The sequence below is a fragment of the Pocillopora damicornis genome, chromosome 6 (assembly GCF_964200805.1).
Source record: "Pocillopora damicornis chromosome 6, jaPocDami1.2, whole genome shotgun sequence".
In the NCBI taxonomy this organism is placed as follows: Eukaryota; Metazoa; Cnidaria; class Anthozoa; order Scleractinia; family Pocilloporidae; genus Pocillopora; species Pocillopora damicornis.
Window position 1 is genome coordinate 25,207,367 of NC_142675.1, and position 14,323 is coordinate 25,221,689.

The window sequence follows — 14,323 nt, forward strand, 5'->3', positions numbered from 1 at the left end:
TAGTTGGCGATGTTAGACATACAGACCAATGTACCACAATGAATGGCTTAAAACTGTAAGAGAACTCAAATAAGGAAAAAATCTACATCTGACTGACAACAATATTTTTGTTTATGCGCATGACTTTGCATGAACTTTCCCTGCACACAAACCTGTATAATTGAATCTGAATGTCTGCAGTTTAAATGAGACAAAAGGCTGGTCCAACTGGCCTGCATCCTTTTGAGTTCCCTATGGACTTCTGGGAATTGCTTCGAAAATAACCAGGGGAACATACGCAAAAGAAATTGTCAGATCTCAGCATTTTTCATCAAAGCAATCAGAAACAACAATGAAATTCATAAGTAAAAGTGAATCATTATTTTTATTTCTCTGTCACACAAAGGGCAATTCCTAAGTTAGAGGCAAAATAATTCCAAAACTTCCCTTAGGAGTTAATACAAAATAATTTGAGATACGGAACACTCACGAGAAGATTTATGTCAGTTGAAATTGGAGATGCATAGGCTCGCCCGCCACTTTGAAAAGCGGTAAAAATATGTGCTTTCGTGGTGATTAGGGGGTATTTTTTTTGTTTTTCGGGGTGTGTATGAGGAGAATCTCCTTACACGAGATTTGAGGAAAAGTGAAATGAATCAGAGGGTAAACTTGCGGTAGTGTTTCCTGATTGAGTGTTCTGAGTTTATTCCGTAAGCCTTTTTCCACGTCAAATCGAAAACTTTTTCAACTGTAACGACTAAAAGATCTAACCAAACCAAACCAAACCAAACCCAATACATGTATTTGCAAAGTTGTGATACCCCTTCTGAGAGTATAAGCGTCTGTCGAAGCGTCATTTCAAGATAACCATCAAATATTACTTCTGGTCTGTTGTTCTGATTTAAGTTTTCAGATGTTCGTCAATAAATATCTCTATTTTCTAACATAGTAGCCTTTTCCCGTGAGAGACAATACGAATTGCAACATTATTTATCAACAATTAATATTCAAACTTAATATACAATCGATGTATTTTACCATGCACTTAATATCATTTTCGAAATTCAAACAACAGCTGTATCAAACTGTCTTTGATTGGGAAATTGATTCGTCTTGATACTATTTTCCGAGTTTCGTATGGCGGCCTTGTCACCTGTTGCTCACCAAGGAAGTACTGCCATTTCTCAAAATGTATGAAAATCTCTAAATTTACTTGGATGCTTGCTGCTGCATCACCATAGGAACTGTAGACGAAGAGGACAAATAAATTCAATGAATGTAAACGAACTGAACAACAAAGCAGCGGCCTCGAAAACTCAATTAAAATAATGGTGCGACAAGATCGTTTAGCCAGAACGCAGCTTCTACCAAATCAGACCTTTGTGATTGATAGTACAAACTCACATTAACGTTTTAAATTTTTCTTCAAGAGCCCTACAAAATCATGTCGATTACTCTTTCTCCCTTCAAGCAATCAGAATGGATTCCTTGTAAATTAATCGTGAAACTTCCTCTTTCTCTTTAGCTGATACTCTTGTCTTTTCAGATTGTTTACTGTTTCTTCTGATCACTGTATCACGACACTTTAACTCCAAAGATCTGATTGTTAATTCTCCCCTCTGACTGCTACACCTTTCCTTGTGAGTTTATATCCAGATAACATCTTCCTGATAACTTTAAGTAATCTCATTACCTGTTTGCTCAATAATGTATGGATATTATTGGGAGAAGTTGCATGTTAATCACTTTTGGGAGTTAAAAGATTAGCAAGATCCTACACTCACTTGTAATAGGTCTTCTAAGCATCTTCGTTTTCCCGCCAAAACCAGCAGAAGCGTCATCTTCCTTTCCAAACTCACGTTTCACCTTCGTGGGAGTGTTAACACCCGTTCCTTTTTGCTCCACTTTGGACTGCTTTCTGGTTTTATCATTACCTTGCACCTGAGCTGGGGCAGTTAGCACAGAGGTAGAACTAGTTTGGCAGCCATTCTGAAGCACTGAGCATGGTGTCCCTAAAGCCATCCCTGTGCTGATGTTAACAAATGATAGAGGGTTGATTAATGGAAATGGGACATTAAATGGCTTTAGTAGCATTGAGGTTGGAGACTGGAGCTCACTAAGGTCGTCCGGTTCGGAGAGCTGCGCTAGGTTTGGCACTAACTCACTCCTTCCTTCCGCAGCCATTATTAATGGGGCATTCTGCGTTGGAAGAACCTGGCCTAAGGGTGACAAGCCACCACTGAGACCAGCCTTTAGGTGAGCTCGTAGTATTACTTGGTTCGAGACGAAAGATCCTTCATGCTGACTAGATGCTCCAGATGTCACTGGAAAGGATATTTCGTCTGTCGATCCCGACATCAGGCTTGCAGAAGCAGCAGCATTTGCTGGATTAATACAAGGATAAACACTGGCAAATGGAAGAAACGGAAAACCAGGAAATACCGGGAAAATATTAGTAGTCGTAGTCTGAATGGCTGCTGGGGTTTGCAGAGAAGTACTAGAACTACAGCGTGGACTTGGCAGAATTTCAGACGACACTGACGCAGTTTGAAGTAAAGAAATACCAGGACCAGGACCAGGACCTGCAGAGGTTTCTTTCCGGCTTTGAGTCATTACTTTTGTTGTGGCTGCTGTAATCTGTCTTTCACTATTGTTAACCGAACTCGAAGACTGGTTAAAGGCTCCCGGTGAATTCTGTGGTTTCTGTTCACTTGAAAGATTGGCATTAGATCGTAACCCCAAAGCTGCTTGGTGGAGGCCTTTACCAGCAGGTGCTCCAAAAGGAAACTGAGAGTCTGCAACAACGTACACAGTTGGAGCTGTAACAGTAATGGCTGCACTTGATGTTGCTCCTGACGAGGATTTTTTAAACAAGATTGAACCACATTTGGCATCTTTCTGAGGATTCCCTGTTGGTGCGTATTTCTTGTTCCAGAGACCTGTTTGATCATCATTGCTGTTATTTTCAGTTGTCCCCTCACATAATGAAAACCTGTTGTTCAGTAATGTCTTTGACTTACTGACAGGAATGTCGAATCTTGAACACTGGTTTACACTCTCAAATTCACTGGTACCTATGTCGCACTCATTATGTTCCTCTCTCAACGCGGTGTTAGGATTGTCCGTCTCTCCAACATAGCGAGATTTCTGTGTCGTATAAAAGCCAGTAGATTGTATGAAGACATCATCTGATTTTCCATAGTTCTGTAATCCACAGCAGGGTTCCGATTCTCTATCCACCCCTTCACAAGACGCAACTAATTGCATTTGTTTTCCCGTTAAGCTGCTTGGCTCTGATCTGTTATCCCTGTCAATAACCTTAGAATCGCACTGATCTTGACTGCCCAAATTAAATTCACCTGATTTTGATCTTTTACGGTTGTCAATCGATGACGGATGTAAGTACTTGCAGTGCTTACCCAAGCAACAATTTTTCCCGTATGGACAAGAATTGGTTTCAGAATCGTGTCTTCGGCAAAGCTGTGGCGATTGAAAGTGCGACTTGCCTAAAAACATTGTCCTATCATTTACTCCATTCGCCTCAACGCTTCCTTTTCTTAAGTGCTCCATCTTGGATTCAGGTTTGGACTTGTGACACCGTTCTAAGGTCTCAGTACTACTATCATTGTCATCATCGCCCCTGTTGCGAGCAAATTTTCTGGAGTCATTTTTTTCTTGTTCGTTTCCATCGCCCTTATTCTCACCGCTCGAAGGTAGCACCCACTCATCATCAACATGTCCCACTAGCGGTGGAAAACTGTCATGACCCATAACAGTGGCTTGTTTGGCTTGAATCTCTACCTTGCTGGATTGACATTTAAGTTTTTTCTCCAACTGGAGTGTTTCCTCCATCTGTCTCTCCAGTAAGGTGATCTCTCTGTGAACAAAAATGAAAATTGTTTAGGTCAAACTCCAAATTTCTTCAGAGTTGTATTCTTTAAAGATATAATATTCCCTGATTTTTCATGACCGTTTGCAGGTGTTCTTGTTACTTTATTTTTTTAAGTTTCTAACCTTTGTTGCTCGTCAATTTCTGCTTGTTTCTTGCTCAGTTCCAAGGCCATTTGTAGCTGTAATTCTTCATCATTTTGATCAGAAGGCTGTAGCTCCGCCAGCAGCATCTGTTTCTCTTGTCTTTTCTGCCACACGTTCGTAACAGAACTTGGTCTGGATGGGGCGGGGCCGAATTTTGGATACTCATACCATACTCTTCCAGTTTGCTACCCAAAATAAAAAGAATTACAGGTTTAAAGTTCGATAGCTAAAAAAAACCTTGATGTAATTTCTAAAGAACCGTTTGGTCCTTCACAGTTTTGCCCAGAAAGTTGGAATTCGTGAGAAATGTGAATAATATTACGGTTTGATTTCATCCTTGAATTTATTTTTCCTTTTTTCTTCTTGTTTTAAATTGAAGTAGATAATTGACTGGCTGACTGACTGAATAGCTGTTAGACGATGATAAAATGACAAGGAGATCGATGATGCTCTTTGTACTTATACTACGTAATGTACCTTGCCTGAAACACTTCTCTGACTTGTGTAACATGGTAACCTCCCCGTAAGTTCATCTTGTCTCCGCGTTGTTTCTGGTTTGATTGTGACATTTCTGAAAACGTTTGGAACAAATTTCTGCTCAGGAACAGTTGTTGTGGATTTGGAGCTTGTTTCTTTGTCATCTTGATGTCTTGATGATGATTTCTGAAAAGTTCAAAATACCGTTGTATATTGTCTTAAAACCACAGAATTACAGAGCAGTAATCTTGTGGTCTCTTCTTCTAAAATTGAAAGGTATTCTCAATTTTCCTGGAGGATATTTTCTTCATGATGTTCTTTTTGTGACATAGCTTTTTAGGATAATATTGCTTAGTTAAGTATATAGAAATTACACAAGCAAAAATAACCACAGTTCCCAATAAATCAACATAAGGATACAACTTTAAAAAAGAATTAACATTAAAGAGGTTGGGTGTGCTGAAGTCGATGAAACAGCACATTTTTTGAATTGGCAGCTGCAAAAGGAACTTTTAGTCTTGAGCTCCCTTAAAGCAGGTGATATCCTTAAATGTGCAACTTCAGTAAGCATTCAGGTTTTAGGTGACAGAGGTTTTTAACAGCAACAAAGAGAAGCAGCCATAAGATTCTTGGGAGCTAATATATGCCAAAGTACCAGACATCATGCACTAAACACCTCTACATTTCATCTCTCTTCCAGTCTAAAATAAAAACTGCAAGTGACCTTAGACTTAACAAATGACAAATACCTTCCTGTTCTTCTTTTTCCTTGCATTCCTCTTGTTACAAGCACCATCACTGAGTTCTTTCACATTTTTCTCTTGACCAAAGTAAACATTGCCAAGATGATCAAAACTACAAAGTACATAAAGTAGCATTATGATCACATTACTCATCCATAGGCTACTTGATCTCTTGATCATGTCATCTCCATACCTTCTACGCTGCGTAGGTGTCTTTGTTTTAGAATCTCTAGAAAAAGCCTGTTATGAGGACAAAACAAGGGAAAAAGATCCATAGTAATCATATGGTAAAATCAGAGTTGATGCCTGGTTAAGTGTCTGTAAGAGGAACCAAATTTGAGTTTGCTTACTGAAATATTGACTCCAATGTTCATTTCAATATTGGACTTTCATTTGAAGAATTGGATTAAGCCAAGATTCACAAATTCAGTTTTACTGGTTTTCAACCACACAGATGCAATCCTTGGAGTGGAGTGGCACTCCAGGAGTTGAAAAGGACATGCAATTGAACAAAAAAATCATCAAGGAAGAATTAATGTATTAAGAAGTGACCTCTGTCTAAAGCCACCACATGATATGTCTGAACATTACTCATCCACAAGACTAAAATGAACAATGACAGAAAACCACTATTAAGTGGTGGGTGGCGGTTAAAGGGGGGGGGGGTGGCAGCCTTTGGTCCTGCAGTACCTTTAAAATGTCACTGTATATTAATCTTACCTTATGCTTTTGCTGTAGAGTTTGATTTACACCTTTAGTTTGGACTGCTATTTCAGATATTTCCTGTAGCATTAAACAAATAGTACATGTGAAAATTGCAATGAAACCATGAGTCCTATTTCTTTCTCAGCTCAATCACCCACTTCTCTGTTAATTATTTCTTTGACTCTAGAAATCTACGAGCAGGCTCTCATCACTTCTGCAAAGCATTCAAGCAAAATTCAATTGGACTACAGGTTTGTGAGAATCTGATGCCAGACCCCAACAAACCTAACAAACCTCTTACATGCTTGCTTTGCTAGGCTTCTTGAACACACAGGCATCCACAACACATCCTTCAGTGCCACAATGAGGCTACAGCTCTAGAGGCTAAGCTGGGCATCAGCTTACAGTTTAAATTAAGCAGCAAATCTAAAGGAGTTTTCAGTAATGTATTTTTAAACACCTTTTCTCGTTTCCATTGTTCTGCTTTAAGTTGTTTGTTATTCTTTAACTTTGGCTGAGGGAAATTAAGATAAGGAAAAAGAAATGTCAGAGACTCATTCAAGCAATTAGCTTAAGAAATCTAAAATAGCAAAATAACAACTCTGAAAGATATAACCAGCCCTAACCTAATAATATATCATGTAAACATGGTCATCAAAGCCTAATAAAACCCTACAAATTAAGTATTTAGGTTTGGCTTAAGTCAAAGTTAGCGAGAATTAAAACTGGATATTTTCTTGCCTGATTTCCTTTCACTCCTTTTTGTTTAATTTTTCCATTTGACAGGTTTCTCTGCTTTCAAAAAGAGCCTCATCGTTATACAAATAAATATATAAATCATATCAAGTGCAATTTAGTTGTTTACAAATCACATTGATGCTTACATCACAGAACTTCTTTTTATTGGCCTCTCTTTGCTCTTTGAGGTTTGCAAAACTTGTGAACTGAGCCATCTAATTCATAGTGGAAAAAAACAAAGGATCAGAACATTTAAGCTTACAGTTGAGCAAATTTAAAATTCATTCTAGCAGTTCATTTCTAGGCTCTATAACAACTAGACTGATGAGAAAAATTTGTGCATTCATCACTATGAGTCAAAGACAACTCACTGAACAACTCTAAAGGACAAAGAAATTCTACTGGCCCATGATAATTTTAGTTTTAAAACTCAACACATACTTCTTCTGTGAAGTCTTCATCCTGCTCCTATCATTTACAAAAAAAGGAACAAAAATATCAATTTCCAACAGGGTGTGAAAATACGTCTGTGATTTAAATTAAAAAAATTTTTTTTACAATTTGATCTTGTGTTGTGCACCTTTACAAGGGAAGCTAGGAAATCATCATCATCATCATCTTCTTCTTCTTCTCTTGATCTGCAAAAGAGGTATTACAGGAAACATATCCTATTAATATTTAAAGCTTCCCAAATACATTACATATCAAATATGTTAATACAAAATTTAAAAGAATTTTAGGAACATTTTAAGTTTAAAGTTTTAAATTGCACATATTACCTTACACATCTGCTGCACTGGCAACAAACTATAGGAGGAAAAAAAAAAGGGAATGTAAATCTTAGCTTAAAATTACAGTTGCGACAATGCCATACAAAACAATTACAAGGAAAGTTGTTTGAAATACCAACAGAGAGGAAGTTGTCAAGGCAAAAATTTTCCAAAGAGCTAGACTCAAACTCATACAGAAATTTCCAGTGGGGTAGCAGGGTTAAAATAAAAAAGTAGTTTATTGTAATAATAGGTTTAAGGATATTTTCTCTTGTCAGTAATTCATTGCTACCTGGAAGCAGTTTGAGGTACAAGTTTGAAGGACTTATTATTCACAGGAATATTTTATTTTATATAGTGCAAACCAGGAAAAGTTAAAATACTGTTACCTCTTTGGATGAACTCATCTCTGAATAAAAAGAAGAAAAACTGATGAAAAAAGAATTAGTATGGGTTTTTTAACAATTATGACACAACTCACAGACAACAGTGATAAAAGATTAAAAAAGAATATAATGTTTCAAATAACAAGAGACTGAAAACACTATCCTCTTCCATACAGCTTGTTTCAAGATGATCAGTTTTATTAATATTTCCCATATTACTGCTTTTCTAGAATGCTCTTTGTTAGCTTTTTGTTTCAATCTCTATACAACAAACTCGGAGTTCAGATTTTACCTTTTTCCACAGATCCATGTCATAGTCTTTGTAATCATTGTCACTGTCATCATCTTCATCCCCTTAACACAAAAAAAAAATGATTAACAGACTCTGCAGTTGGTTTTAATTAAATTCATAGCCAAATTTTTTCTCTATGAAATTTGTTTGATCCATGTATTATTGGAACAGAGTCAATTCTCTCTTTACCAGTCAGTTGTCGATATGCATGGCCTAACTCCTGGAATTTCTGTGTTGACAAGGGGTCATCAGGATTCTAAGAAATAAATGAATATTTTAGTACAGAGCTACAACCGCACACATAAGAGGGGAGACAGCTAGAAACTCATTCAGTAAGTACTATAATCTGAGTTTATTTCATTACATTATATGAAACAAACATATTCTTGCCAAGAAATTTAACTTCCTAACAGTCTTTTATACACTAACTATTCAGAAAATATTCACATACGATCCTCTTAGGAATAACATATATTTATTGTCCCAGCTGGAGATATGGATTTGATATCACATTTATAGTGCAAGGTACAGTATCAGGCCAGTCTGCAGAGTCTGGCAGAATCCATGAAGATTTTTTGTCAGTGCAGTCACTTTTAGCAGCATCTACCAAAGGCAAAACAACTGGGAGATGAAAACCTATGCATATATAGCTGCAGTACTGCCTTTTAGTTTTAAAACTACCACATAAAACCATATGCTAATGATATGCAAACTGAATACTTAAGCAAAAGACTTGTGTACACTCTTGCCACACTCTCTAGTCTGAGTATCAATACCTTATCTGGGTGACACTGCAGTGCCTTTTTCCTGTAAGCACTCTTGATTTCATCTGACATAAAGAGAGAATTTTTCAATACTTTCAACTCCAAAGTCCTCAAGTCTAAATGATAAATCTCCTCTCTATCAATTGTTAAACACTTCTTTGTTAGTTAGTTAGGAGATTAAGGTATTCTATTAAGATATCACCTTGATCTTACAAGTTTCTTCCCTTTCACCACCAGTTTTGTTGGATAAAGAATTGATATTGTAAAGGATAAATTTCAGTATGTAAACCCCTTTACTCCCATCGTCGGAATTGAAATTCTCCGTTGTGTTAGCCATACGGAGATCTTCTCATCTCATTCCTGTTTAAATCTGTATTAGTCGATACTGTAAGAACTGTACTCTCGGGAATTTAAGGGCTAAATCACTTTTGGAATATATCATAAACATTATCATCCCTGTAACAGCTTCTTTCCTACTTTCCAAACTGAAATGGTGAAATTTTACAAAATTCATGATATGGAAGCCTACCCGCAGGCCATAAATCTATTTCTTTAGTTCCTTCATACATCTATCCTGAAACCGATCGATTTGTAAACTTTCAAAAGGTAATACACTTTCGAGAAGCATTTAAGCGACAGAGATTTTAATTACAAAGAGTTACTGCGCTATTTACAGCCAGGTTCAGTCAATGCAGAACTGATGAGGATATTGACGATTACACGAAGACAAAGTAAACAACACACAGTACTCCATTGCACATAGGCTGAACCTTTCCCTGGATACAGTAATTCCAACTCACGACTGATCAGTTTCAAAGTAACTCTGGCTAAAATTCGGACGTTTAAGCTGAAAAACTCTTCAAATTAGGAAAAAAACAGAACATGCTAACCGTCAAACTGTCGCAGCCGGTACGTACGAAATTCACACAAAAATCAGCTGGTAAATTGTAGGAATTCCTAAAAAAAAATACCTTCTGTTGCGCCATAATTCACGCCAAGGATCTTGTGACACTCTTCTAAAGTCTTTCCCATGGCCAACTCAAATTAGTTTGAGATTTCCCTCACACCACCACCAACGGCATACTAGACAAATGACGAAGATTCGCGCCGGATAAACGCTAACCTCGACTTCAGGTTGAAATTTGTCCGTCTCACCGGATGAGGCCAGAGGCATTTTTTCCAAAAAAATAAGCCATAATTTACGATTTACAGATTTGAGGGCTTAGTAATTCATTTCCTTATTCAATGGGAGGAAACTCTGCGAACTATATCTCGCACTCGGCAAATTTTTCGCTTGTCCTATTTCTCAAAGAGAGAAACTGGTAACGAAGGTAATTTAGACTGCAAGAGCCCGCTGAGATGGAATAGAAAAGCACATCCGCATTGCTGTGCGCCCTTTCAAAGAAAACCAGCAAATATTCTCCTTGGATGCTTTGCTTGCTTTTTCTGATCAAATGGCAGAAGGCTAATTGTTTAGCATGGACATTTCGTCAGGGTAAGGGATATTTCAATTAAACATATGATTGATACTTACCTGGCAACCAAACAAGAAACCTGCAGAGTACCACATGTACTCTGCCCTAATGGCATGCTGGTCAAAATCCCAATTTCGTTGCAATGATTGCTTTATTGGTGTTTTTTCGAGAAGGAAATTTTCACTCTGAAAATGAGGAGAATATGCGCCCAAGGGCATGGCTGGGAATTTTTAAATGGAGGGTCACAAATCACACTGTTTTCACACCTAGATTACCCACCCTTCCCTTCTGTGCTGTCAGGTTGAAAACCAAAAATATAATAGCAAAATCCCTTGACATACAAAGTTATGAATCATAATATTCTTATAATCAGAGTCAATATTTAATAACAGGCAATAACTTATAATTGATTTATCCAATAATCAATAACCTTCAAAGCAGAAAATACTTTCCATGAATTGAATGAGTAAGAAACTAGGTTCATTTCATAGCCATTATTTTGGTTTGTTCACAACTTTTTCTTTCTTTCTTTTTTTTTTCTTTAATATCCTTGCCCTTGCCTCTTATTTCTGCTCCTCCTTTTGAAGAATAAAAAGGTCCATAAGCAGATCAGCTATTCCTTTTTTCATTGCTGCTAGTTTAAAACACTTAAGATTTTATAACTAGCCACACAATTCTAAACTACTTCTCCAGAAATGGAGACAATATCTTGAGGACATAAAAATTGAATCCAGTTCCTAATAAATCCTTTGTTATGGTTATGTGTCCTTATCACTTCACAAAATGACTTCCTCTTAGAAGACCTTCTGAACTCATCACCAGTCAAATTCAGGCTAATAAATACAAGCTGTTGTAACAGAAGCCCACACATGCCTAACGAGAAGATGATTGTGTACCAACATGCAACAAACACAACAGAAGACCTGAAAAGGAAAATGAAACCTGTCAGCGAAAGGCTTTATTGAAGTGGGTCGAAGCCAGGTACATTTTGGCATTTTCTCAATGGTTATTTCAGTATGGTGTGTGCAGCATTTATCACATATAGAGAATGTGAAATCCTTTTCCCCCTCTATATATGACTTTTTGACTTATAATGTTGAGAAATTACCTTCTCTGACAAACTAATCAACACAACCACAACTTCAGATACTCTTTGGGTCAAAATTAAGTTTATGCTTTGCTATTAGGAAATATTGAAATAAAAAAATTAAGTTGGAAACCTTTGCTAATTTGAATGAAAAGATGGCACTTAAATCAATCTCAACAAAAAATACCATGTGACATTGTCTCCTATGAAGCTCCTCTTTGAGATGTCACCAAATGCTTCCTTGTGTGACATTCCAAAGAACGGGTTTGAAGAAGAGAGAGGACTTAGAATTGGACTAAACTTACCGAGAATTAGCATAGACATCTGAACAATCCACATGGAAAATGCTGTTGTCTTTAGATGTGCAGATAGTGAAAAAAGATAGATAGACTCCCCATAGTCCAGTAACCACAAAAGTAATTATAGCAGCAAGGAAGGAATGATGATTGTGCTGTCCAATACAACAGTTTGTCCTGTGAGGAAAACAATAACAAATATGATAAATACATCTCCAAAACATTACCAGATTTCAAAAAAAAAAGAGGAAAGACTGTGTTGATAATTCACTGATAACCAAACATGTTGTAGCAAATATCCATTCAAAATTGAACTGTATTGAAAATTGAAATTGCTGACTCCCAGCAAGAAAGTGCCTGCATATGTTTTCCCAAGAAAGTTTTCTTTCATCTGAATTTTCAGTCAAGAAGGAACCAACACGATACTTTAATTTAATTTTTCATCCTGCAACCTTTGGATAAAACTTATTGTTACTTATGAATTTGGTTTCACTTTCATGACTCAAGTAAATGGCATTGAAAAATACAGATGAAAAGTTTGGCAAGCTTACAATGTTTTTAGTGATTGTGTTACTTGAGTGAACACAGTTAAATAAGACGCAATAAATGTTGAATGCAGGAAAAGGGTGACTGCAGAGGAAACCTGAATACAAGTGGTGAAAAAAAAAACTAATTTTATCAAGTATTAATTCTTACCAAACACAATGATGGTCAGATCTTGGAACACAGTATCCACAAATCCTACAAAAAGAGAGAAAGAAAATATATGTCATTATAAATGAGTCACTGAATCTCGTACCCTTGACCCTGAGTTTGTATGTATGCCATGCAATATGTGAATGGTATATATTAGAGATAAATTACAGTAATCTCAAAGCATCTGGGCAAAGAAACAGATTGTCAATACTCACATATCACCACTACTGCTACCCTAATGCACCTTTAAGACCACAAGGGTCTTCATTTGAACAAAGACCTGTGAACTTCTGTTGGAAAATTGTAACGAAGGAACGAAAACCAGAGATACTATGTAGTCATGTAAACACTTTTAACTAACGCAGAGAAAACTGGATTTACCACAGAGTCATTTAGGCCTATCAACCTCACTCTACACTGGAGCATTAGTTAGGCCCCTTTTTAAAGCCAATAAATACTTCTTAATGTCTCTGTGGTCAAGTAACTTGTAACCTGAGTTCTGTGATCCTGCCTATACCCATCCTGTCCCCTATTCTGCCTTCAAAAGAGAGCATATTCTGGTTTTTCCTTCCAATTTTCATCCTGCGTCTCCCCTTTAAAATTTCTCCTATCCCATATCCTCTTTGGTTTAAGCTTCATCTTGTGTCCTGCCACACCTATGTTGGTCCTTCCTAAATTCTCATGACTTATCAAGCTGTTTTCATTCAGATATAGAGAATGTTCTCCTGTTATTATTTCCTTACAAAGTTTTCTTCAGTCTACATCTCCTGGTGTACTCCCTGTTTAAATTGTTTCAAAATGTTGGAATTCCACTAAATCTAATAACAAGAATACAGCTTTATACCCTACCTACAATGCTTTGCCCTGATAAAAGGTCCTTCAGTACAGAAGCAGCAGTTTATATCCTTATAATCCGTGTCATTGTGATTTGCACTGTTTTGAGGAGGGGGCTTAGAACTCAAAGCGTACGTATTTAAGAGTCTTCTTGACAATATCACTCGTAAGTATAACAACAACACAAGACCAAACCCAAGACAAAGGACTGCAGAATGAAGGTAGGAATAGAAAGAAGCCACATAAGCAAGATATAGAGTAAAATTACCAACAAGAGATACTAAATTCCAACTTACGAAGAACCAGGTCCTTTTACGCTGGTTGAGCACGTAAATATAATAAATAAGGATGAAGACAGGAACATAGACCAGAGCTAGCACCGTCAAGACTAGACTGTGACTTGCAAAGTAAAGTGATATGCCTAAAAAAAGAATTGGAACAACAAAGTCGAACTCCAATTTCAGGGCGCCATTAAACCAAGGAATACGAATGCGATCAGAAATAACCATAGATATATCATGCAGTTTTTGCCTTGAAACTTTGTTTCCTTTGAGGCACTGATCCACGGCGTTGTCTAGTTCATCGCACTCACAACAGAAGGCGAGTATATGTGTTCTTTGGCCATGAAGGTTACGAAATTCACAACAACATAAAGGGGAAGGATCTGTTGCCATTTTCCACCAAGAAGTAGGTGCTATAGGCTCCTCCTTTCCATGTTACGATGTACTATGAAAATATAACTAACGCCGAGCATCTAAGCCGCAAATAACAAGTGTGGCATTTTTGGCTTCTAGCCATCCGCCATCTTGTTGAGCCCGCAATGAAATGAAATCTTAGAATGTGGTGTAACATTCCTCAAAGTATGTTCAATAATCTTCTCGTTACTTTCCCCCGTCACTATCCCCCGTCCTTTAAGTCAGCCGATGACTCTTGGTTCACTGATTACTAAGAAATCGTCACACGCCCTTTAACTATTCCTTCTGGTCAGTAGTCGGAGGTGGTACCTCTTAAGAGGTGCATTGGATGTACCTGAAATTGCTACTTCC

At 37.2% G+C, this 14,323-nt stretch overlaps 2 protein-coding genes across 3 annotated transcripts; both read right to left on the minus strand.

Annotated features, from left to right (window-relative positions):
• Positions 1–337: 337 nt before the first annotated feature.
• Positions 338–10,045, minus strand: LOC113676230 (uncharacterized). Of its 2 annotated transcripts, none has more exons than XM_089209811.1 (18): positions 9,861–10,045; positions 8,902–8,954; positions 8,315–8,381; positions 8,126–8,187; positions 7,837–7,876; positions 7,457–7,484; positions 7,258–7,315; positions 7,119–7,145; positions 6,824–6,892; positions 6,681–6,731; positions 6,400–6,453; positions 5,955–6,017; positions 5,428–5,474; positions 5,241–5,346; positions 4,492–4,677; positions 3,994–4,199; positions 1,764–3,856; positions 338–1,223 (listed from the first exon to the last, which is right to left on the minus strand). In XM_089209811.1, exons 1-18 carry the CDS (start codon positions 9,919–9,921, stop codon positions 1,189–1,191), a joined length of 3,306 nt encoding a protein of 1,101 aa, XP_089065937.1. In that variant the 5' UTR covers positions 9,922–10,045; the 3' UTR covers positions 338–1,188. The 2 variants fall into 2 exon arrangements, with proteins under 2 accessions (XP_089065937.1, XP_089065936.1); XM_089209810.1 differs by having other exon boundaries at positions 6,681–6,734.
• A 679-nt stretch (positions 10,046–10,724) lies between these two features.
• On the minus strand, positions 10,725–14,112 carry LOC113676172 (palmitoyltransferase ZDHHC23). The gene is made up of 4 exons (XM_027192791.2): positions 13,293–14,112; positions 12,444–12,488; positions 11,757–11,924; positions 10,725–11,287 (listed from the first exon to the last, which is right to left on the minus strand). Exons 1-4 carry the CDS (start codon positions 13,949–13,951, stop codon positions 11,041–11,043), a joined length of 1,119 nt encoding a protein of 372 aa, XP_027048592.2. The 5' UTR covers positions 13,952–14,112; the 3' UTR covers positions 10,725–11,040.
• Between the last annotated feature and the right edge of the window lie 211 nt (positions 14,113–14,323).

Excerpts from the sequence above, each read along its gene's own strand:
- LOC113676172 (XM_027192791.2), bottom strand. The coding sequence starts at position 13,951 with ATGGCAACAGATCCTTCCCCTTTATGTTGTTGTGAATTTCGTAACCTT. Across the intron at positions 12,489-13,292 it reads ATCAGGGCAAAGCATTGTAG|GATTTGTGGATACTGTGTTC; the intron begins GTAGGGTATAAA and ends CTCTTTTTGTAG. Across the intron at positions 11,925-12,443 it reads TCTGACCATCATTGTGTTTG|GACAAACTGTTGTATTGGAC; the intron begins GTAAGAATTAAT and ends TTTTCCTCACAG.
- LOC113676230 (XM_089209810.1), bottom strand. The coding sequence starts at position 9,921 with ATGGGAAAGACTTTAGAAGAGTGTCACAAGATCCTTGGCGTGAATTAT. Across the intron at positions 7,485-7,836 it reads AGATGAGTTCATCCAAAGAG|TTTGTTGCCAGTGCAGCAGA; the intron begins GTAACAGTATTT and ends TTCCTCCTATAG. Across the intron at positions 6,735-6,823 it reads ATAAAAAGAAGTTCTGTGAT|CAGAGAAACCTGTCAAATGG; the intron begins GTAAGCATCAAT and ends TCTTTTTGAAAG.